This window comes from Felis catus, chromosome A1 (assembly GCF_018350175.1).
Source record: "Felis catus isolate Fca126 chromosome A1, F.catus_Fca126_mat1.0, whole genome shotgun sequence".
NCBI lineage: Eukaryota > Metazoa > Chordata > Mammalia > Carnivora > Felidae > Felis > Felis catus.
In genome coordinates this window covers 188,507,042-188,529,424 of record NC_058368.1, presented here as the reverse complement: position 1 = coordinate 188,529,424, position 22,383 = coordinate 188,507,042, and the positions used below count along the sequence as shown (strand labels likewise).

General features: G+C 35.8%; 1 protein-coding gene across 2 annotated transcripts; it reads left to right on the top strand.

The window, feature by feature from the left end:
• Positions 1 to 78: 78 nt before the first annotated feature.
• On the top strand, positions 79 to 21,565 carry UBLCP1 (ubiquitin like domain containing CTD phosphatase 1). 2 transcript variants are annotated; one of them, XM_003981314.6, is made up of 11 exons: positions 79 to 217; positions 3,438 to 3,635; positions 4,412 to 4,503; positions 4,906 to 4,991; positions 5,080 to 5,195; positions 6,448 to 6,546; positions 9,094 to 9,131; positions 10,041 to 10,139; positions 13,675 to 13,791; positions 18,009 to 18,136; positions 20,463 to 21,565. In XM_003981314.6, exons 2-11 carry the CDS (start codon positions 3,482 to 3,484, stop codon positions 20,488 to 20,490), a joined length of 957 nt encoding a protein of 318 aa, XP_003981363.1. In that variant the 5' UTR covers positions 79 to 217; positions 3,438 to 3,481; the 3' UTR covers positions 20,491 to 21,565. The 2 variants fall into 2 exon arrangements, with proteins under 2 accessions (XP_003981363.1, XP_019695197.1); XM_019839638.3 differs by lacking the exons at positions 18,009 to 18,136; positions 20,463 to 21,565 and adding an exon at positions 16,161 to 16,931.
• The last annotated feature ends 818 nt before the right edge of the window (positions 21,566 to 22,383 follow it).

Sequence of the window (22,383 nt, the reverse complement as noted above, 5' to 3'; positions counted from 1 at the left end):
CCGTCGCCAGGTGAGGAGATCCCTGATAGCAGCTATACAGGATTAGCCTCACCAAAGACAAACACGAGAAGCTGCCGTCTGGTCTCCGGCGCGTTTCCGTTTCAAACTTGAACTTCCGGTTCGTTAGCCGGTTCCGGTCCGTCTTCACTTCCGGTCACCCTCTGTTCCGCCGCGGCCGGTTCTTGCGTCCACTGCTGCCGGTTCCGCCGCGCTCCAGGTGAGGGGACGCGGGGCACCTCGGTGCGTTGCCCACTGAGAGGCCGTTGGGGCCGAGGGGGCGAAGCTCAGCCCTGCTGTTGGCGCGGCGGGCCTCCCCTGCGGTCGGCCCTGGAGGGCTGGAGGCTGCTTGTGGGCGCCCTGGGCCGCGTCTGCCCCAGTATGCGGCCCAGGCCTCCGGCCCCGGCCCGCTCGTCGCACGGGCCGCCGCCCTCCCATCCGGCCTTGTCTATGTCGTGGGCTTCCCGTCCCCCAGTGGGTTTTGCGTCCCCAAACTTAATTCCTCCCTCCTCCGGGGTTTGTCCATCTCTCCTCCTCCTTCCTATTGAAGGCATCCCGGCCTCCGGGGTTTTTGAGTATGGACTATGCTTGTATGTTGTCCCAGGGCTGCTGCCTCTGCACTACCACGCAGTTGCTGCTGCTGTGCTGTAGGCTTGTTGAAAAGTTAACCTACTCCCAATTCCCAAGGTGTTAGCTTCTGCTGCTGTTAGTTTCAAAATTCCACCTTTGCCACATGTTAGTTGTGTGGTCTTGGACAAGTTGTTTTCTTTTTCAGTTTTTGAATCTCTATGATGAAGACAATAGTTGTTCAGGATTGTGAAGATTAAGTGATATAATTAAGTTGTTTAGCGTGCTGGCCTTGTTCTGTTATCTCCACCATTTGTCTTCCTCTCTACAGTTTACAAAGTGCTGTCAGGGTGTTATCTCATCCTTAGCACTGTTCTTGCTAAGTAGATCTTAATTACCTCATTTGGGGTCAGGAATTTTGGAACTGACTAGGCAAGTCAGTACAGTATGTTAGGCAGAAGAGCTAACCCAAACAGCTCTTCCTGACTATAGGTTCACCCTAAAGGTGTGAACCTTACTTACTTGTTTGGGTTTAATTGACCCCCCCCTCCCAAATCCTTTTTCAGTTTATAAATCTGATAGGGCCTAGAAAGATACAAAGTACAGTAAAACCTTGGTTTGGGAGCATAATTCGTTCTGGAAACATGCTTGTAATCTAAAGTACTCGTATATCAAAGCAAATTTCAAGAACCATTGGCTTAGTTGTGATCATGGGATCATTTAAATGTGATCATGTAGCGTCACATACTACTATTGCAGGACATCATTCGTTTATCAAGTTAAAGTTTATTAGGAAAGTTTGCACATCGTGGAGACACGCACAACAAGTTACTCAGAATCCAAGGTTTTCCTGTATTAGAATTGTGTGAGAAAGGTTAAATGTGAAAACAAAATGACTCATGCGTTTGCATTGTGTTGTTCCATTGTGAATGATCTCACTATTGAAGAAATGAAGTTGAAAAGTAGTTTTAGGGCTATGAATTTAAAAATATTAATGGTATTTGTTTTGTTATGCTTGGTCCTTTAGAGCACTTGCTAACTTGGAATTCCCACTAGTATAGGTGATGTATAACATTTGTATACTACTTTATTAAGCATAAGAGCCCATGCCATTCAGCGTATTTTCTTTCTTAGCCAAGAAAATTGAGGAGTCTATAGAGTATTGGCTCTCAAACTTTTAGTGTGCCTCAGAAATGGTGGGGTTGGGGGAGGCTGGGACAGGGACTGTTAAAACACAAATTGCTAGGTCCTTTCTCTCCAGCCCCAATTGTGTTTTTAACAAGTTACCAAGTAGGGTCATGCTGTCATTGGTCTGAGACCACACTTTGAGAATGCTGGTCTAGAGGTGACTTGTCTAAACTCATCTGGAGCTCAGGTGACCTCACTCCAAACTCTATGCTCCCCTCAACACAACATAAACTGTTAGTACTGGTTGCATTCCTAGCTCTTGTGAATTTTCATCTTTATTCCCACCTTCACAGAAAAATAGTATTTAAACCATATTTCAGTTTGGTTCAAGAGGTCTGTTTGGCGCTTTATTGACGATCATAACATTTGCTAGCAAGTTATCTCTAAAATGGATTACATTGCCCTAAATTAACACACTTTATTTAAATTTCAGTAGTGTAGGTTGTAAACATAAGAGAGTAAGTATTAAGTGAATTTATGGTGCTATCTTCTAGTGGACATGGTGAAGACAGTTTAAGTTTCTAAATTATTTTCACATGATTCAGTTTGCTGCCTTGCTGTTGGTCATAATTCAGGAAGAATGCAAGCAAATATTTCATTAAATAAGTGATAGTATTTGTAAAGACCAGTACCTTTGAAATTACGAAATTCCATTCTCTGACCTGTGAGGGAGATGCACCTAGGAAAACTGGTAGAAAGCTTTTAGAGGGAAGAGACCTACATGTTAATGGTTGATAAGAATAGTAGCTGCTGTATAATTTTGTGTGTTTATATCTGTGTCTGTGGGTTTTGTATTTACTGATCTTTCAAGAGACACAGTTGTGATGTAGGAGAAGAAACATGAAATTTAGTCAGAAGACCTGTTGTGTTCCCACCTATGTGCCCATGAAAAGATTACATACTTCTCCGAAGTATCTTCTCCGAAGATTACTCTCCGAACTCTCATTTCCTTAATTGTAAAAGAGGGACAATTCTTATCAACCTTGTTAAATGACATTGCATGAAAACTGTACAACTTACTAAATATGAAACAAATAATGGCTGTTTGCTATTTAGCACAGTGCCTGGAATACTTCAGTTCCAGTTTTTAAGAAAATTTATTTAGCCAGTGCTTAATTTGTGTAGTGCTTACTATGTGCCAGGTCTATGTGACTTATAAATATTAGCTAATTTAACCCTCATAAGAACCCCACAGTAGGTAGTATTATCTAGACACTAAGAGTCTGGTAACTTCCCAAAGTCAAATAGCTAGTAAGTGGGAAAGCTGGGATCTGAACCCAGGTACTCTAGAGTTTGCCCTTTTAACAACTCTCTGTACCACTTCTCAAGTGTTAAATAAATATGAATGGTCCATCATGGAGAAACTTGCCTGTAGCATAAACTTGGTCAAAGAGGAAGGTATAGGTAGCTTATCATTGCAGTTTAACGGTTGGACAGGCAGAATCTGAGTGTTATGAAGTAGTAACTTAAGCCAAAAATTGGGAGGGTAGGGGAATTTTAACTTTGAATCCTAATAACTTTTGGTGTTCTGGTAGCATTTCTGTAAGGAGAAAATCTTGTTTCTCCACCATCATGTTGTAAAGAAAGACTCAAACTACATTGCTCCTAAAATTTAGTTACAAGTTTGGCTACATCTTTGATGTATCTATTTTAACTTATTTACTTGTATATCTCTCTCTTTTTAGGAATCTTTTTCTGAGTAAAAGCTGCTTGATCATATGTTTCAAGGATGGCTCTCCCTATCATTGTAAAATGGGGTGGACAGGAATATTCAGTGACCACACTTTCAGAAGATGATACTGTGCTAGATCTCAAGCAATTTCTTAAGACCCTTACAGGAGTGCTACCAGAACGCCAGAAGTTACTTGGACTCAAAGTTAAAGGTAATTCTCTCTTCGCTTTAAACTTCTTGCATTCATATGTTTCTGATTTTTTTATATTAGCTATTATCTTTTCTCTTTAGTAAGTCTTTCCCCTTGGAGATTTCTTTGATAAGGATATTCCTAAAATTGTTTTATAGTAAAAGTGTGAATTTTAAAAGTTACTTGAAAATACCATCACTATTAAGATTACTTTTGATTCTTCTGACAGTTGGTGTTTGCTTGTTAAACCTTTGGCACAGAAGCCTCAGGTAAAACAGCGTGATTTCTGACATCTTTGTTCTAGCACAGCTTTTTCATTACAGTTTGGTTCTTCTACTCTCCCTAAATTATCTTTGCTGCTTCAAAAATAATGATGATTTAAAAATTATAGGCAGTGTTCATATACAGCTTGACAGTGTTTGTGTTTATCATATCATGGAAAGGTGAATTTTGGGTAGCAGTAAATCTTTAGTTTTATCTTAGGTGCTCAATGTTCAAGACCTTTTGGAAAACATCTTCATTTTGAATGGCAAAATATAACATGAATTTTTTTCATTTAGCTAGCTGGATAAAAGTGTTCCTCTTAGATGGAGTTGGGGAAAAAAAATCTTGTGTTAGTTGTTACTTCTTAGTGTGTTAGACATTGCTAATTCAGCAGTGACAGTTTGTTAATTTAAGAAAAAAGAAACTGCTGTGGAATCTGTACCAAACCTTTTAATGCTAGGGTTTTATATAATGGGATAGTGAAACCAGCACCTGAACTTTAGTGAGAAAACAGTCATTTGCTTGTATTGTAGGCAAACCTGCAGAAAATGATGTTAAGCTTGGAGCTCTCAAACTGAAACCAAATACTAAAATCATGATGATGGGAACTCGTGAGGAGAGCTTGGTAAATGTTTACTTTTGTTACCATTTGTCCCTTTGAAGATATTATGATTTATATTACACTGTTATATCATAATTTTAATTGTGGTAAAATTGTCAGTTTAACAGTCAGTGAAAAATTAAAGCTTCCCAATGTATGTGGTATTAACTCAGCAGAAAACAAATATTAGGGAACTTGTTAGTATATACTTAGCTGTAAGTGTAGTGCAAATGGTCAAATTTAACATGGTTAAATCTGTCCAGTGAACATATATAATGAAGTATAAAATGTGGAAATTTTCTCACAGTCTATCTTTGAAAGATTCTTGAACTCAGATTGTATCTTTTATTTGCTTTTTATGCTATGCATGCATTTGTTATGTTAAAGATAATCTGGTAAAACAAAACCATTTTTTCATCTTAATAGGAAGATGTCTTAGGTCCACCTCCAGACAATGATGATGTTGTCAACGACTTTGATATTGAAGATGAAGTAGTTGAAGTAGAAAATAGGTAAGTGCTTTTCACTATCAAAGGAAATGGGTTATAATGTGAAAAAAAAAAAAGGTGAATGTTTCATCTGATTTTATTTTTCTACTAGGGAAGAAAACCTATTGAAAATTTCCCGCAGAGTGAAGGAGTACAAAGTGGAGATTTTGAATCCTCCCAGGGAAGGGAAAAAGCTTTTGGTACTAGATGTTGATTATACGTTATTTGGTAAGTCAGCTGAAATTGTGCTTCATCTTCTGTTACCCATAACAACTCTTTTTTTTCCTTTTGTTTACTTTTTTTCTTCCAGTATGAAATATTTGAAAGCTTTTCTTATTATAAAAAGTAAATCATTCATTATAGAAAATTTAAATTTTTTTTTTCAACGTTTTTTATTTATTTTTGGGACAGAGAGAGACAGAGCATGAACGGGGGAGGGGCAGAGAGAGAGGGAGACACAGAATTGGAAACAGGCTCCAGGCTCCGAGCCATCAGCCCAGAGCCTGACGCGGGACTCGAACTCATGGACCGCGAGATCGTGACCTGGCTGAAGTTGGACGCTTAACCGACTGCGCCACCCAGGCGCCCCCATTATAGAAAATTTAGAAGTTACCTGTAACCCCAGAACCCAAAGATAACTATTCTTATATTTGGTGTGTATCTTCCAGGGTGTGTTTGTATGTATATCCTTTTTACTTTTACTTGATGGTATATTGAATGTTGCAGTCATTCAATATACTCATTGTGAATTAAATGTATATAGTTTTTAGTCACACAGTACTGTAGTTAATGGATGCATCATAATTTAACCAAGATATTCCTTGTTGATTAACATTTAAATTTTTATGAGGATTATTTAAAACTTATTTTTGATATTTTATCCCTGGTTTTTCATTTAATTATGTTCAGGGCAGATTCTCGAATTTAAAATTTCTCATGTCAAAAAAAGAGAAAGAAGATGTTTATTTCATCTAAAAATATTGCTAAGAAGTGATTAGTTAACTCCTGATACAAGCATGAATTTATTTAGCTCTCATCCTAAACTTTAAGTACAGGTCATAGGTTAATGTATACTTATTTTAAAATTTGATAATTAAGTTAATTGGGCCTGTCATTTTGGAGAAATGTGATTCTCTCTGGAAGGTGAATGGCTAAAAGTGAGTATAGGTGGCTCTAGTTTGCTTTCCATGTCACAAAATAACATCTGTATTTTAGAGGCTATGTGAAAAATAAATTTACAGTTTACTGTATAAGCCTGAATTCTGGGTATTGCTCTTCACAAATTAAAGTCGATTAATTAAAATTAGATTGCAAGGATTTTAAATTGTGTGCTTTGAAAGACCTGTTTATCAGCCAATGTAATTCAGTCTTATGTAATTTGCATCTGAATGTTTATATTACATTTTATAAGTTTCGTTGATATCATGTACTTATCTATGATAACAAACTAATAATCATCTGTGACTGATTTTTTTTTTAGACCATAGGTCTTGTGCAGAGACTGGAGTAGAATTAATGCGGCCATATCTTCACGAATTCCTCACATCTGCATATGAGGATTATGACATTGTTATTTGGTGTAAGCTATATTTTTTGTTTAGATTTCTATAGAAGTAATGTTGTTCTGTAAGTTGTTCTGCTTTATAAAGTGACTTAACATGACCTCAGGTTAAATATGATACGTTTTTCATTTGCTTTATCAAATTTCTAATGAAGCATATTTAACTTTCTTGCAACACAATTTAAACTTACATTTACCATTACCATTGAAATAGTTAAATGTAGAAAGAGAGTAGATGATGCTGTCAGAACAAAAATGATCTTATTTCCGTAAGACCTCACCTTGATGAGAACTTTTCTTTCTGATCTTTACTGTAGAATCTCTGAAGACTCCAGATATTGTTGCTTTCTCCTTTATCACTGTAGTTTCAAAACAGTTGGAGAAAGATGTGTGTAGAAAAATCACAGTGATGTTCTTCAGAAGTAAAGGAATGTGAATTTACTAGGGAAATTAATAGATGGACTAAAGCAGTATTGCTTAAATTGTGGTTGGTGGCCCATTCCAGGAATTTACAGGTCCGTAATAAGATCAGTTTGCTCCAAAAAGTAAATTTATTACATACTGAGCACACTGTTTAGTTCAATGGACATTTTTTTCTGGTAAGACTTTATTGCTAAGGGAAGCAGTGTGTTGATTTATATCTTACCTCTCAAACATTTAACGTTGCCTCTTGGCAAGTCATAGGCAGAAATGAGCTATCCTGATTATGAATTAAATAACATCTCATCAGTTAAAGATGCTGCATTTAATTGTACTGGGTTTTTGATGAGTGACCACATAGTTGTTGCTTCAATCTTTAAATTTCCTTTGTACTTTTCCTTTTAATCAGAGGAAATTATTAATTTCTGTTCAGTATTAATATGAGTTCATAGCCATTAAGGTTAAATACATAGTTAAATACATAATTTCTTGGCTTATAACGTACAGAGAAGAGAGCTTCCTGGGAACATATTTTTGTTCAACTGACACCTAAGATGACATTTGAGAAAAAAAGGTTTTCCTCTAAATGTTATTAAACTAGACTTAGAAATCTAGAGAACTTTTTACTGTCATAGGTTTAAAATAAGTTATTTTTGGGGCGCCTGGGTGGTTCAGTCGGTTAAGCGGCCGACTTCGGCTCAGGTCATGATCTCGCGGTCCGTGAATTCAAGCCCCGCGTCGGGCTGTGTGCTGACAGCTCAGAGCCTGGAGCCTGTTTCAGATTCTGTGTCTCCCTCTCTCTGACCCTCCCCTGTTCATGCTCTGTCTCTCTCTGTCTCAAAAATAAATAAAAATAAATAAATAAATAAAAAATAAAATAAGTTATTTTTATAAATTATGATATTTTTGTGGCCGTATGTTGAAAAAGGCACTTTACTTTAGAGCTAAATAGAGTTTTAATTCTGACTTGGTCCTTACTTTGTGACACTGGGGAGGTCAGTTAATCTCTCTGAGCCTTAAGTTTCTTGTCTGAGAAATGAAGATAAGTAAACCTATATTACAGGGTAGTTGCAAGAATAAAAGTGTCAGTATGTCTGTCGTATAGTAATTACTTAATTGGAAACCCTTTTTATTAGCTATGAATATTTTTGTTTTCATTTGGGTATCATAGACCCAAAATAGATACTGAATTAAAAAAAAATTGTTTTTCCCTATTTTGTGATCGTTGTCATTGTAGATACATCAGTCTCTCAAATTCTAGTTCAACTGACCAGTTTTGTGTATAAGGTGATTCTGTTTTTGTATATGTGTGCAAAGATTTTTATTTTGAGAGCTCAGGTACCTCTTTTGCCTTTAAAAAATACATACATACACATATACACACTTTAAATAATTAAACTTGTTTCATTTTTAAGCATTTTACTTAATACAATTTTTAAAATTAAAAAACAATTAGGTAAAATGTTTAAAATGTAGTTTAGTCTAGTAACTTGGGACCAGAAGGCATATAAAACAGGGTTGAATTTTAATATCAGTGATCTTGAGAAACTGGTTGGTGTCTCACAATGAGCAGATACGTAGATAGAATTTATTAATTTAGTTGTCTCAAACTCATTGTTAAAAGCTCCCATACTGAATAAGCACTAAGTTTCCTGAGCCTGGCAAAATGCTAATTTTCATCAGGCCTAGCAGTCAACTTTGGCATCAACTTTTGGCACATAACACTGATTTGCTTATATTGACATAGATACCAATGCATTGCATGGCAGTGGGAATGTGGAAATAGATTGGAGATCCAGGCACCCTATATTTAAGTTTGCATTGATAAGAAAATAGTTTTAGGGCTGTTTTTAAAAAGGAGTTTAGGTTTTAATTTATGAATTACCTAGATCCAAAATTCTTTTGAACATTGGTGACCTGTATCTTTTAGATAAGAGTTGTTAAAATTCTATTTTGTGTTGACACACTAAAAATAAGTTTATTTTTAAGAATACTTAAAATTACCATAAATATGTTAGGAATTCTTATTTGTGATGCATTTGAACTTTTAATCTTGCTTAGAAAACTTACTTATAGAGAAGAAAAAAATTTTAAATGAAGTCCAAGCTTTTCATTTGTATCATGTTATCATTCTTCATATTTTAGCTGCAACAAATATGAAGTGGATTGAAGCTAAAATGAAAGTAAGTGTTAGACAATCCATTTAAGAATGTTTTGAAATTGCATTTGTCTTTTTAGAAGTTCCAAGTTGAATTGATTTCATCTCATCAGAGGGCATTTAGTAGATAAACAAATGCCATTATTAGGAATAGAGGTGTGTTCAATGGAGTACTACATGGCAATGAGAAAGAATGAAATTTGGCCCTTTGTAGCAACGTGGATGGAACTGGAGAGTGTTATGCTAAGTGAAATAAGCCATACAGAGAAAGACAGATACCATATGTGTTCACTCCTATGTGGATCCTGAGAAACTTAACAGAAACCCATGGGGGAGGGGAAGAAAAAAAAAAAAAAAAGAGGTTAAAGTGGGAGAGAGCCAAAGCATAAGAGACTCTTAAAAAGTGAGAACAAACTGAGGGTTGATGGGGGGTGGGAGGGAGGGGAGGGTGGGTGATGGGTATTGAGGAGGGCACCTTTTGGGATGAGCACTGGGTGTTGTATGGAAACCAATTTGACAATAAATTTCGTATATTGAAAAAAAAAGGAATAGAGGTGTGTTTAAAGTCTTTTCAATAGTGGATTGTATTGAACAATTAAGTCTTTTTCAAAAAAAGTACAGCACAGCTCCCCCTTTTTTTAAACCTCCATTTACAATCCTTTTTTGCCCCTTCTTTTGCCTTGGTTGTAATACTTAAAGAAGTGATGTTCTTCTGAAATACAAAATGGGATGTAGTCTGTTTCTAGTTTAATTTCTTTGGACTCATTTATTGACTTAGTAAAATGAAACTAAAAAACTTGCTAGTTGTTGAGCAAGGTGTGGTGGCCAGTAGGGTAGAAAGTTGGCATTGTAGGAAATTGTAGCTGGAGTATTCAGAAAGCTTGGAATTTTTCATATTACTATGTTTTAACCACATGAATATTTGTATTTATAGGAGCTGGGAGTGAGCACAAATGCAAATTATAAGATTACCTTCATGTTGGACAGTGCTGCTATGATAACAGTACATACTCCAAGGAGAGGATTAATAGATGTAAGAAATCATTTTACTTCCAAGGTACCTGGGTGGCTCAGTTGGTTAATAGACTGACTCTTGGTTTCGGCTCAGGTCATGATCCCAGGGTTCAGGAGTTCAGGCCCCACATCGGGCTCCCCGCTGAAAGTGAGGAGCCTGCTTCGGATCCTCTCTCTCCCTCTTTCTCTGCCTCTCCCATGCTTGCACATTCTGTCTCTCTCTCTCAAAATAAATAAACTTAAAAAAAATCATCTTCTGTTTAAAGACTTGTTTATTTTCTAGCGTACCTTTTTTTTTTTTTAAAGATTTTATTTTTGTAACTAATCTCTACATCCATTGTGGGAATTGAACTCATAACCCTGAGATCAAGAGTTGCATGCTGTATTGACTGAGCCAACTGGGCGCCCCTCCAGCGTACTTTTTGTATTTATATTGATGGAATAAACTACAGAAAGAGTTAGGAAGTATATCTGAGAGGATAGAAAGCATCAGTTGAGTTTGACATAGGAAGATGTATGTAGGGCTAATTGATTGGAATTTTAATGATAGAATTAAGGATCTTGAGGCAGGAGTATCAACGGTCATGGATAATTATTCCATGATGATGGCAGCACAGTGTTGCTAAAAACAGGGTAGGTGTCATCAAGGAAAACACTAGAAGCAAACCAAAACATACTCGCCCCACGCCATATAAAATTTGATAAATAAAAACAGATACCATAATGCATGTACTTTGCTATGATGTATGTGTAGCCCTAGAGAAGAGCAACAAGACAGTTCGAAGAAAAGGTTGGGCTAAAAAGATTAGAGTTCTTTAATTTGTTTACTCATCAAGTAACCAGTCCTATTATTGAACTCCTACTAGGACATATTGTGGAAGGCACTGTTGGAGATGAGGAGACATAGTCTATAGCTTTGGGAAGCTCATGAACTAGTAGGAATTGGGGAGAACTATTAGCAAACTAGGAAAGCCTAGTGGGGACTGTATTGAAATCATTGAAATCATATATAGGTTTATTTAAGTGATGGAGATTTATTCAATAAAGGAAATACTTCATACACGAAGAGAAAAACATTATGTACTAAAATAGTACATTCATAAAATCTAAACACTAAAATGAGTTTGGGAAGTGTTAAACATAGTAGTGTTTATAATAGTTAAAAATTAGAAATAAAAATAAATCTGGTGGTTGCCAGAGAGGAGATAGGTGAGGAGATGGGTGAAATAGATGAAGGAGATTAAAAGGTACAGACTTCCAGTTATGAAATAAATAAGTCATGGAGATGAAAAGTACAGCATAGGCAATATAGTCAATAATGTTGTAATGACGTTGTATGGTGATATAGATGGTGACTGCACTTACCGTGGGGAGCACCAAGTAATGTGTAGAATTGTTGAATCACTGTGTTGTACACTTGAAACTACTAAAACACTGTATGTTAATTATACTTCAAAAAAAAGTGAATAAATCCTCAATATCCAATAGTAGGGAATTGGGTATAAAAATTTTTGTTCATGTAGTGGAATGATGTAATAGAATATTTAGTGAATGAAAAATTTTTCATGATACGTCTTAAAGTGAAAAAAATACTTAGAGGGCAGTATTTGCAGACTGTTAGAAATAGTTTTTAGCTCTTATTTGGTTCAGGTTCCCACTTAACAAAACATCTGTGAACTCAAAAGCTGTTGATGTTTATAAAAAAGACTGGAGGCAAATACAGTATTATCAGAATAGCTAATTATTATCCTTGGTAATGATTGGATTATAAGTAATTTTAACTGTTCTTGTGTGCTTTTTTTGTGTTTTCATGTTTTTTTCCTATAGTCAGCAGTATTTAATTGAGAACAAAGTAGTCCATGTTTTAGGGAACAGAGTACACTTGACGTAATTAGAAAGTGACAGCACTATTTAAGAGGATGCAGGATTTCTAACCCTGGGTGTCATAAACCAGAGCTCTTGTCCTCTTTCTTAAGTCTTTTTGTTAGCTAAGAAAATGAAGAATTAGCTTACTGGGTCAGTTCCATCTTTGTCTTGAAGTATTTGGGGGGTCTGTTTCAGTAGTAAACAAATAGTAGAAAGTAATTAAGGCAAATAAAATTAAAGTATTTTAGATAGTAAAGTAATTTCAATATCATTCTTTGCAGTAGCTAAGACACTAAGAAGAAAAAAGTCTTTCTCCATATTAAAATATGTTCTAGAAAGTGAAAAAGAATATTTTTAAATGACAACATTTGTCATCATTTGTATACTACCATTTAATCTCATATAATATTATCATAGAATCTCATATTACCATAAATGAGACTCCTGTCTTCAGCAAAAAGTACTTCTAAAAATTAATTTATTTAAAAAATTTTCTGAATGTGTATAATAAATTGATATTCAAAAATAAGAAAGTATGTAATGAAAAGTCCTCTTCCCACCTGGCCCTCTAGCCAGTTAGTCTTCTCTTCCTACATTCTTGTGTGGTTTTATAGAGAATATATGCAAGTACCAACAGATAGGAATGTGTAAGGAATTATCTTTTTGAAGACTTATTTTAAGAACTCAGAACTAGGGGTGCCTGGGTGGCTCAGTTGGTTAAGCGTCCGACTCTTGGTTTCAGCTCAGGTCATGATCTCACATTTTGTGAGTTCAAGCCCTGCATCAGGCTCCCTGCTGACAGCATGGAGTCTGCTTGGGATTATTTTTCACTCCCTATCTCTCTGCCCCTCCCCTGCTCACGCTGTCTCTGTCTCTCTCAAAAATAAATAAATAAACTTAAAAAAAAAAAAAGGAACTCAGAACTAGGGGCGTCTGGGTGGTTCAGTCAGTTGACCATCTGGCTCTTGATTTTGGCTAAGGTCATGATCCCAGGTTTGTGGAATCAAGCCTCACGTCAGGTTCCATGCTGAGCGTGGAACCTGCTTAAGACGATCTTTCTCCCTCTACCCCTCTCCCCCTGGTCACGTGCTTTCTTACTCTCCTTCTGTAAAAACAACAGCTCAGAAATAAAAGCAAGAGATTACAAATTATAGTGCGTTTGAAGTTAAGCAGTTGCCCTAGAAGTTGTGCACCTGTGCCACTAAATTAAAGGCAGAATCAATTTTCTTTCCTCTACAAAATATTTAAGTTCTGTATTAATAGAGCCAGGTACATTGTTTATTATTAAGGTTTTCTAATTTTGAAAACAGACCCCATGTGACATTCAGGCTCTGAGGGGCACGTATTAGCTCACGAAGTCATGTGACTACTCAATTACTTCGGATTCTTTTTAAATAATTACCCCTCCTTTGACCTCCAATCTTCATATTAAAATTATGGAAAGTCTTACAGTGAGTTTAGTCAGGTAGACATGAACAGACCTTTCAGATGTTAACATTGGGAGATCCATTGTGTTTTAAAATGTGTTGCATCTCAGCTGTGATCCTTTCACATAGCCAGCCGCCAACGTCCTACAGGAGAAAGCGAGTGCTCTGACGCAGTTCTGCAGGGCATTTTGAGGTATCTCTGCTTTTAAGAAAGGATGAACTACTGATAAAATTGAGTTAAATCTAAACTTTTATTCTAAGGTAAAGCCTCTTGGTGTCATATGGGGAAAGTTTTCGGAGTTTTACAGCAAAAAAAACACCATTATGTTTGATGACATTGGAAGAAATTTTCTAATGAACCCACAGAATGGATTAAAGGTAAGACATAATTTTACTTACTATGCTTATGTAATCTGGAATTTGTGGTAGAACTTTAGCACTGTTGAGTTTCATAAATTTTCAGAAGTCCTATATTATGGTCACAGGCAAGAAAGCTTACATATTTAGAAAAATTCATCTACAGTTGAACATTCTGTTTCCCACATTGATATCTTCTTAGTTTGCCAATTTATCCAGTTGTTTTTAATCAGCTTTGTGGAGCAACATACGGGCTTTTGTTGACTTTTAGCATCATAAGTGAAAGCATCAGACATTTTATTAGCGATACAAATCTTAGAATTTCTGATGTTGATGTTAGCTTGAAAGCTGGCAGTAAAAGCTTATTTTTTCCTGTTTAAACTGAAACTAAGGGTTTTGAAAATTCATACAGGAAAAGTAGAGATCTTAGAGTTATAAAATGCCAGAGCTAGGAATCTCAATCATTTTGTCTATCTTCTTAAGTTTATGTAAACAATCGGAGGATCAGAAAATTTGTTACTTGCCCAAAGTTATGTATGTGACTGGTTAATGACAGAATTTGAGTTGGAGTCTAAGTGACTTGATTCCTAAGCCAGTGATTTTAGCATGAAGTCAGATGCAGTTTTGTAGATACGATGGTAAAATTTAATCCTGGTGGCAGCATAACATTGGTAAGAGAAAAATTTGAAACTTTACATTTCTGGTACCTGTGGTTGCCTGAATGTCAGTACGATGTGAAAATGGAAAAGATAGCTTCATATTATACTAATACAAGTGGAATCTCAATCTGAAATGGAAATATGAACCCTAAGATATTTTTATTCTCAGTCCTGAACCTTTCCACAAGTTGGGTTCTTGATAACTTTAAAAGAGAAAACTTAGAAGAAAGTACATTTTTTAAGCTTTCCTTATAGACTCTGGATGTACTCTTTAGTGTATGAGGATAGCTGAGAGACAGAATGCTGATCTCAGTAGTGAGTTGCAGCAATTATATAAGCTATTGACTTGGATGAAAAGTACTTGAGGTAGATTGGTGGTTATGTTCCTCTTTAAAAATGGTGTCTGTTTGAGGCTTTGGAAGAAGTGTTTTTCTTGTGCGTAGTTTACCAGGTGTTGTACAGAAATAAATTCGTGAGGAAAGATTCATTTGATCTAAACCAAATGAAACTAGTGGTTAATACCTGCTCAGGACAGGAAGTGAAGTCATCATGATGTTCAAGGAGTGATTTTTGAGGAAAGCTTTAACTTAAAAAAATTACATAATCCTTAGTTTCATGTGTGTTTAGAAGAAACTTTATTTTTCCAGCCCACATTTGGGCCCTACTTATCTCTGGATGCAAAGATGATATAAACTTCTAGTTCTTCATGTTAGTTTAGAGCAGGATTATTATTATTTTTTTAAACAAGGTACTCTGTAGAATCACTGAATGAATTCCTAAAAATACCTAAGTCTCCAAACTGCCCAAATTTTAATTCAGGAGAGATATTTTTAAACATTCTATAGGTAATCTCTCACATGTCTCCTTCTGAAAACCTCTTTTAAGAAGGTAATTATTAATGATCTGCCCACATTGACATAGAAGCCATTTTGAAATTGAGAAATATTCTTACTGTGTTTTGTTGTCATGGTTTCATAATGCTCTTGATAGAAGTCTCAAAAAAGATTTCACAGAGATCTTAAAGACTGCTTCTTTTTAAAAGAGCAAACTTATAATATAAGCTTGCCAATCTTAAGGTTTGACATGGGATATGGAAGGCATTGTGAATTATGAATAAATACAGTACTGAACTAACAAAACTTGAGTTTTGGTCATGGATAAATCAGTACTCTGAAAACTTCATATTGTTATTTGTACAAGGAAATGATGATATAAGAAAATGCAGATAATCTAGACCATCTTAAGTTCCTAAAAATGTTTCTTTGATATGAGACTGTAGTGGTCACATATGTTGCCTGTCCTGTTAGTGAGATCATTTTTGAAGAATGGTACAAAAAGAAATGATTATGCTAGATCAAGTGAAGTTGGGTGGATAATAGACTTTTTTTGCACTTAACTAGTTTAACTTTTAGATCCAGAGTCATAGGAATATTTTAGTTTTGCTGTTTAATAGTGCTTAAGACTAAATGTTTAGAAAGTCAACCTAACTTAGCAGGACCTTGGTAAATCTTATTTACCAGCCACAGAAACTGTACTTTGTCTTTTAGTCAAAATCCCTTCCTACTGTTAAACTAGGAATCACATTGGCACATTGTATGTTAATAGTTTAAAAGTTAGCATGTTATCTTTTTTTACTTGAATGAAGGAATACTTCGAAACATTATAATATTGCCCAAGATTATGTAGAAACTCCTTTCATCACATCCTGATATCATGCCTCTTTACTCCCAGCCCCAGGGCTTAAGCAAGGTCTGATTCTTGAAGAGAATCTTCCTGATCTCCTACATGCATAGCTGCTGCTGTGAGACAGCACTGCCCACTCTACCTGTTTGGAGGCAGAATCTACAACTGCATGCATCTGTGCAGACTCCCCCTGACAGCTCTGATTGGTGCCCTTAAGGTTGTGGAAGCCTAACTGACTAATGGGGGTCCTGACACCAAGCTGTTCTGATGCGAGTAGAACATAGGGAAAATTTTCTTCTGTCCATTTCAAGCTTGTGGTGTGTTTTTCCAATAACAGAGAAGGAAAAGTATATACATACATACATATATATATATATAAAATATTTAGGACCTTTCCTACTCTTGATAGGGTATGGACTTCTTTGGGTTCATTGTACTTAACAGGGGACAGAACTAAATGTCCTCTGTTTTTCAGTTTACTATGTAAAATTAATAACTAATAAGCAGTTTGCATTTTCTCTAAATCATGATAAGGATATATTAATACTTTACTAAGTGTGATTTATTCAGTTCTCCTTATATGTGTGTTTTAAGAATATGATTTTAAAAACATTTTTTATAAAATGGAAAAATCCAAATATAAATAGAACTATATAGGATTATATAATGAACTTCTGTGTTTGCATGATTCAGTTTAAACAACTTATTAATTCTTAGATGATTGTTTGCTCTGTACCCAACCTACTTCCCTCTCTGTAATTAAAGCAAATCCCAGACATACCGCTTCATGTAAAATTAATTAAAAATTGTTGAAAGGTTGTCTTGAGTTTTATAAAGATATTTGAACTGATAACCTAAAAAGACAAAACTCTTTATTTTTATTTTTATTTTTATTTTTTTTCAAACGTTTATTTATTTTTTTGGGACAGAGAGAGACAGAGCATGAACGCGGGAGGGGCAGAGAGAGAGGGAGACACAGAATCGGAAACAGGCTCCAGGCTCTGAGCCGTCAGCCCAGAGCCCGACGCGGGGCTCAAACTCACGGACCGCGAGATCGTGACCTGGTTGAAGTCGGACACTTAACCGACTGCGCCACCCAGGCGCCCCAAAAGACAAAACTCTTTATTGGAACTGTGACAAAGAAAAGTGCATAAAATTTATAATTTAACAAATAGATACAAAGATAACACATGTAATTACCACCAAGTCAAGATAGAAATATCCCTTACTAGTTAACAATTCTCTACCCTATCTACCATCCTGACTTTCATGCTTTTGAAATGAATGCTTTTCATCATAAAATATATCAACCTTAAAAATCTGGAAAATATGACTTCTTTTTATGGGAAAACTCTTGCAGAGCTAAAAATACTTTTATGGGGACTTTAATGATAAAAATACTTGTGGTAAAACGAGAGAAAATATGTTATATAAATATATAATAGCTATGTAAAATTTTATAGAAAAACACGGAAATGGAAATCATCATTGTTAAAATTTATTTCACTCCCCTGTTAGATCAAGCTTGTATTTGGATTAACATTTTATGAGTTAGGTGGCATGAATTAATTGGTAAGAAGCAGCTGGATTGATAGAAGAGGAAAAAGTCTGGCAGTTTTACAAAGTAGAGAAGCCACGTAGAGTTCAAGTGCCGTAAGAAAGCTGGTGTTGCCAGGTTCAGACTGAAAAGGTAACGTAAGGTAAATGAGGTGGAAGAACTCTTAACTTGCATTAGGAACATTATAGCGTGACTGTCAGTTTATTACACTGAGACAGTGCAAAAGTCCTCTTTAGTGATATTTTAATCTCATTACTGAATCCTAATGAGAGGGTAGGGTAGATTTGTGCCAGTTTCCTTATTGTAATGTGAAGTGTTGGATGTTTGCTTCCTAACAGATAAGGCCTTTTATGAAAGCGCACCTAAATCGAGATAAAGACAAGGAACTTTTAAAATTAACTCAGTACCTCAAGGAAATAGCAAAATTAGATGACTTTTTGGACCTAAATCACAAATATTGGGAAAGGTAAGTGCTAATTTCTTATTCATTTCCTATTTACATTAATGAATGAAAAAATTATCTGGTGACCCTGGTATACACATAATTCTGAATTTTATTTAAGATGCGTGAATTCTAAAACTGTTTTCTAATCCAGTGACATCTCCCCCAAAAGTATTTTTCCTTTTCATCTTAACCTCTAACTTGTTCATAAACCCACATCTCTTAGGGTCTTTAATACTTCTAGGAGAGAGGATTTGAGATTGGTACACATTTGTGATGCTACTTGGAAATTAATTCTGTGACGCTAGATAGGCCGCCCTTTCATAAATCATATGAGAATGTAGTCCCTGTTCTTATATGTAAAATAAAGTCAGGATAAAATAAAACACACTAAAATTTTTTTTCTGTTAAAAATCACTCTGCAAGTAATTGCTCTGTATAGCAGAAAAATTTGAAAACTTTAATCCAGTAGACAATTACTTAATGATTTTCTTTTCTAAAGAGAACCACAGTTACCATCTTGATTTATGATCTTCTAGCCTTTTTTCTAAGCACAAACATATCTACATAAGCATAAATCTACATATAGACTGCATATAAACATCAAGATAATGAAGCAGGGATAACTTCTGGAGAAGTGGACAGGATTATGTGTACTGCAAGTAATTTTTTGGAATTAGATCTTTAAAAGATCTGGTTGCATTAACACAGCAACAAAAGAAACCATTCATGTAATAGACTAAAATAGGCTAAACAGGAATAAACTCTAAAAGAAAGCTCTTTCTTTTGTGGGTTCAAGTGCTTCACGCCCTGCATTGGGCTCTGTGCTGACATATAGCTTCTTATTAGATGATTCTCATAATTCTATTAGGAAGATAAAGCAGGCATTTTTATTCTCATCTCCAAATTACAGATGGTGTAACTAAGGAATGGAGATAATAAATGCTACAAATTGAGCACGTTTTGCACCATAAAAACTTGTCCAGGTCTTCTTGGGGCATCTTGACTCAGTTGGTTAAGCGTCCGACTTCAGCTTAGGTCATGATCTCATGGTTCTTGAGTCTGAGCCTTGCATTGGGCTTGCTGCTGTCAGCACAGAGCTTGCTTTGGATCCTCTGTCCCTGCCTCTCTCTGCCCCTCCCTCCCTCCCTCCCTCTTTCTCTCCCTCTCAAAAATAAATATTCAAAACAAAACAAAACAAAAAAACTTGTCCAGGTCTTCTGATTTTAAGAACTCTTTCCCACCCAATACTACTAAGTATAGTAATTTATACATGTGAGAAATAGAGATAAAACTTTGAATTTAATGGTAGATTCCTATAAAATAATGTGAAGGAAAAATTGTTTACTTAGTAAATTAACATCTTCTCATCTTCACACTCTTGATCAGAGTCTTTTAGTATCTGTGGCCCAGTCTTTACTCAAGAAAAATAAGGTCTTTAAATGAGTGTGAAATTCTTTATGAAAATTGCAATGTTAGTTAATATATCACTTTCGCATTAGGAAGTCATACAGTACGAAGGGAGAGAGTGCAGTCTCAGAGCCTTGTTTTGAATCTAAGCTCTGCCACTTTCTAGTTCATTGAACTTGGGCAAATTGCTACCCTTTTCATGTCTGTAAAATAGGAATACATTCTAAAAGAAAGCTCTTTTGGCCTGCCTGGGTGGCTCAGTCAGTTAAGTGTTTAGCTCTTGGTTTTGGCTCAGGTCATGATCTCCTTGTTCGTGGATTCAAGCCTTGCTTTGGGCTCCCTGCTGACAATGCAGAGCTTGCTTGGGATTCTTTCTCTCTCTCTCTCTCTCTCTCTCTCTCTCTCTCTCTCTCTCTCTCTCTCTCTCTCTCTGCCCCTCTCCTGCTTGTGCTCCCTCTCTCTCTGTCTCTCTCTCAAAATAAATAAAAGCTCTTCATTGAGCTGTTGTGAGGACTAAACGAATTAATACCTGTACTTAAAACATTGCCGGGGGGGGGGGGGGGGGGGCACCTGTGTGGCTCAGTGGGTTAAGTGTCCACCTCTTGATTTTGCCTTAGGTGGTTCATGGTATCAAGCTCCGAATCAGGCTCTGAGCTGACAGCTGGAGCCTGTTTGGGATTCTCTCTCCCTCCCCCTCTGTCTCTTCCCTGCTCATTCTCTCTCTCTCTCTCTTTCTCTACAACAACAACAACAAAACCCCAACCAAACAAAACCAGTGGATGGCACATAAACAGTCAACAGGTATTAGTGATTATTAACAATTATTACTCATCTGGAAAAGTTTTGTTATTAAAATTAACTGCTTCCTTTGGGAGGAGTTAGATTGTTATTGTGAATTTATTGTGATACAGGGTAGACATCTTTATTTTATTTCTTGCAGGTATCTGTCAAAGAAGCAAGGACAGTAATTACCAGTTACATGAGCAGTTACCGAGGATACTTGAGATCACGAACTTCTTGCTTTTCTGCTAGAAATCATTATGATAGTGCTGGACACTGCAGCGAATATCAGACTGCTTATACTTGGTCTTCCAGTTTTTTTGTAAATTTAATTTTATATTTTTTGAAGATCATAGCAATACGCTTAAAAAATCCTTTTCCCCCTATATGAGTATACCGTTACTCTTGAAAAATATTTTCTCCAGCATTGAGTACTGAGTTTTTTTCCCCACACACACAAAAAAGTGGACAAAAATATATACTCAACAGTGTCATTTTGTGGCTTTGGAAACAAGTTATGTTTTGCGTTTTGTCTCATTGTGCTGTTGTCTAACTAAATCTGAGGCCAAACCCATGTTGAAGCTACTGCTTTTCCCTTTAAAACCAAAAAAAAAAAAAAAAAAAAGTTTTGCGTAAGGAACCTAGTTTGGTATGCTTAAAATCACTGAGAGTTTTTTTTTATTCCTTTGTTGTAGACACAATTTCTCTTCTTACTGTGCACTATTTACATCTCTACACTTTGATCTGTCTCAGTTTGGTCTATATGTATGTCTGTGTTCTTTGAGTAAAACTGGAAAACATCAGCTGTGATACAAGTATGTCTCATAGTATAAGAAATAGAAAACATAAGACTGAAGAATAAAACTAAGGAACAAAAGTGTCTTTTTGGTGGCTAAGTAGAAGCACTTCTGCCTAAAACCATTGTCATAAAAGCAATTAAAGGCAATACATTTTTAAGTGGGACATATCACTGGTTCAGCCCTAAAAAGCATGAACAAAAAGTTTTTGTTCTGTTCCAGCTGTATATTGTCAAATGCAAACACTGTGTTTCAGTGAAAATATTTAGCCATAAGATTAAAAAAAAAATTATTTGCAATGCCTAAGCCCGCAGATAGGTAATGTGACCACTGTTTGTGTTGACAGTATTGCTTTATACAGATCTTGTATTTGAAAGGAATCTGATCCTTTCAAATAAACATGGTGTATATTGTTCTTACGGGACTATTTCAGTGGTGTAAATAATAAATACTTTTTCTTAAAACATTGGTTTTGGTCTGTACTACCCCAAATATTTTGCCTCTTTGTGGAATCACAAAACGAAACAAACATTAGGTTCAGGCAACGGCCTCTTGAAAAACACTAAACATGTATGGTTTAAAAGTGTGTATATCACTATTCATGCATTCAGAATTGGTTTTAGCAGCTAATTAGATATGTTAAATCACTTAATTCTACAAAGTACCATGTTTTCAGGAAGATAAGCTGTTTTCTTTGTGACAGGTTATTATAAAGATACATAGTGTGGAAGTGTTAGAGAACTCTTAAATAATTAAAATGATTCAATTAAAAACATCTTTCTAAATTGTGAGGCTAAATTTAAATAAGGATGGAGTAGCAGTTTTTGGAATATTCATTTCACTGGGGCATTTTCCCCTTGTAAGAGGTGGTTTATTGTTCCAAAATAGGCATGGAAAGGGCTTAATCTTTTTAAGAAAACTGAACACTTAAAACTGTTTAGTTCAATAAAGAAGAGACATTTTCTGAATCAATATAAAATACAAAAATGAGCAAGCCTCCGAAAGCAAAGTAGGATTTTTAAGAAACATTTTCTGCCGTTAGGTGGTGCCCAAACCAAAGTTTATTAGCCAGTATGCTAAATTTAGCAATTCTGGGAGAACATTGTTCCTGTCAGCTTACTGAGATCACATGTTTGTGTGATTAATACATTCATAGAATATTAGACTTTTACTTTGTCTTCTGCATCTCATGTCTTCTTGAACAGATTTATCTCTCGATCTCCATGTATGTGGCTCACACAACAGAACCAGGAGATGACTTAATTCTGATACATATGCTGATGA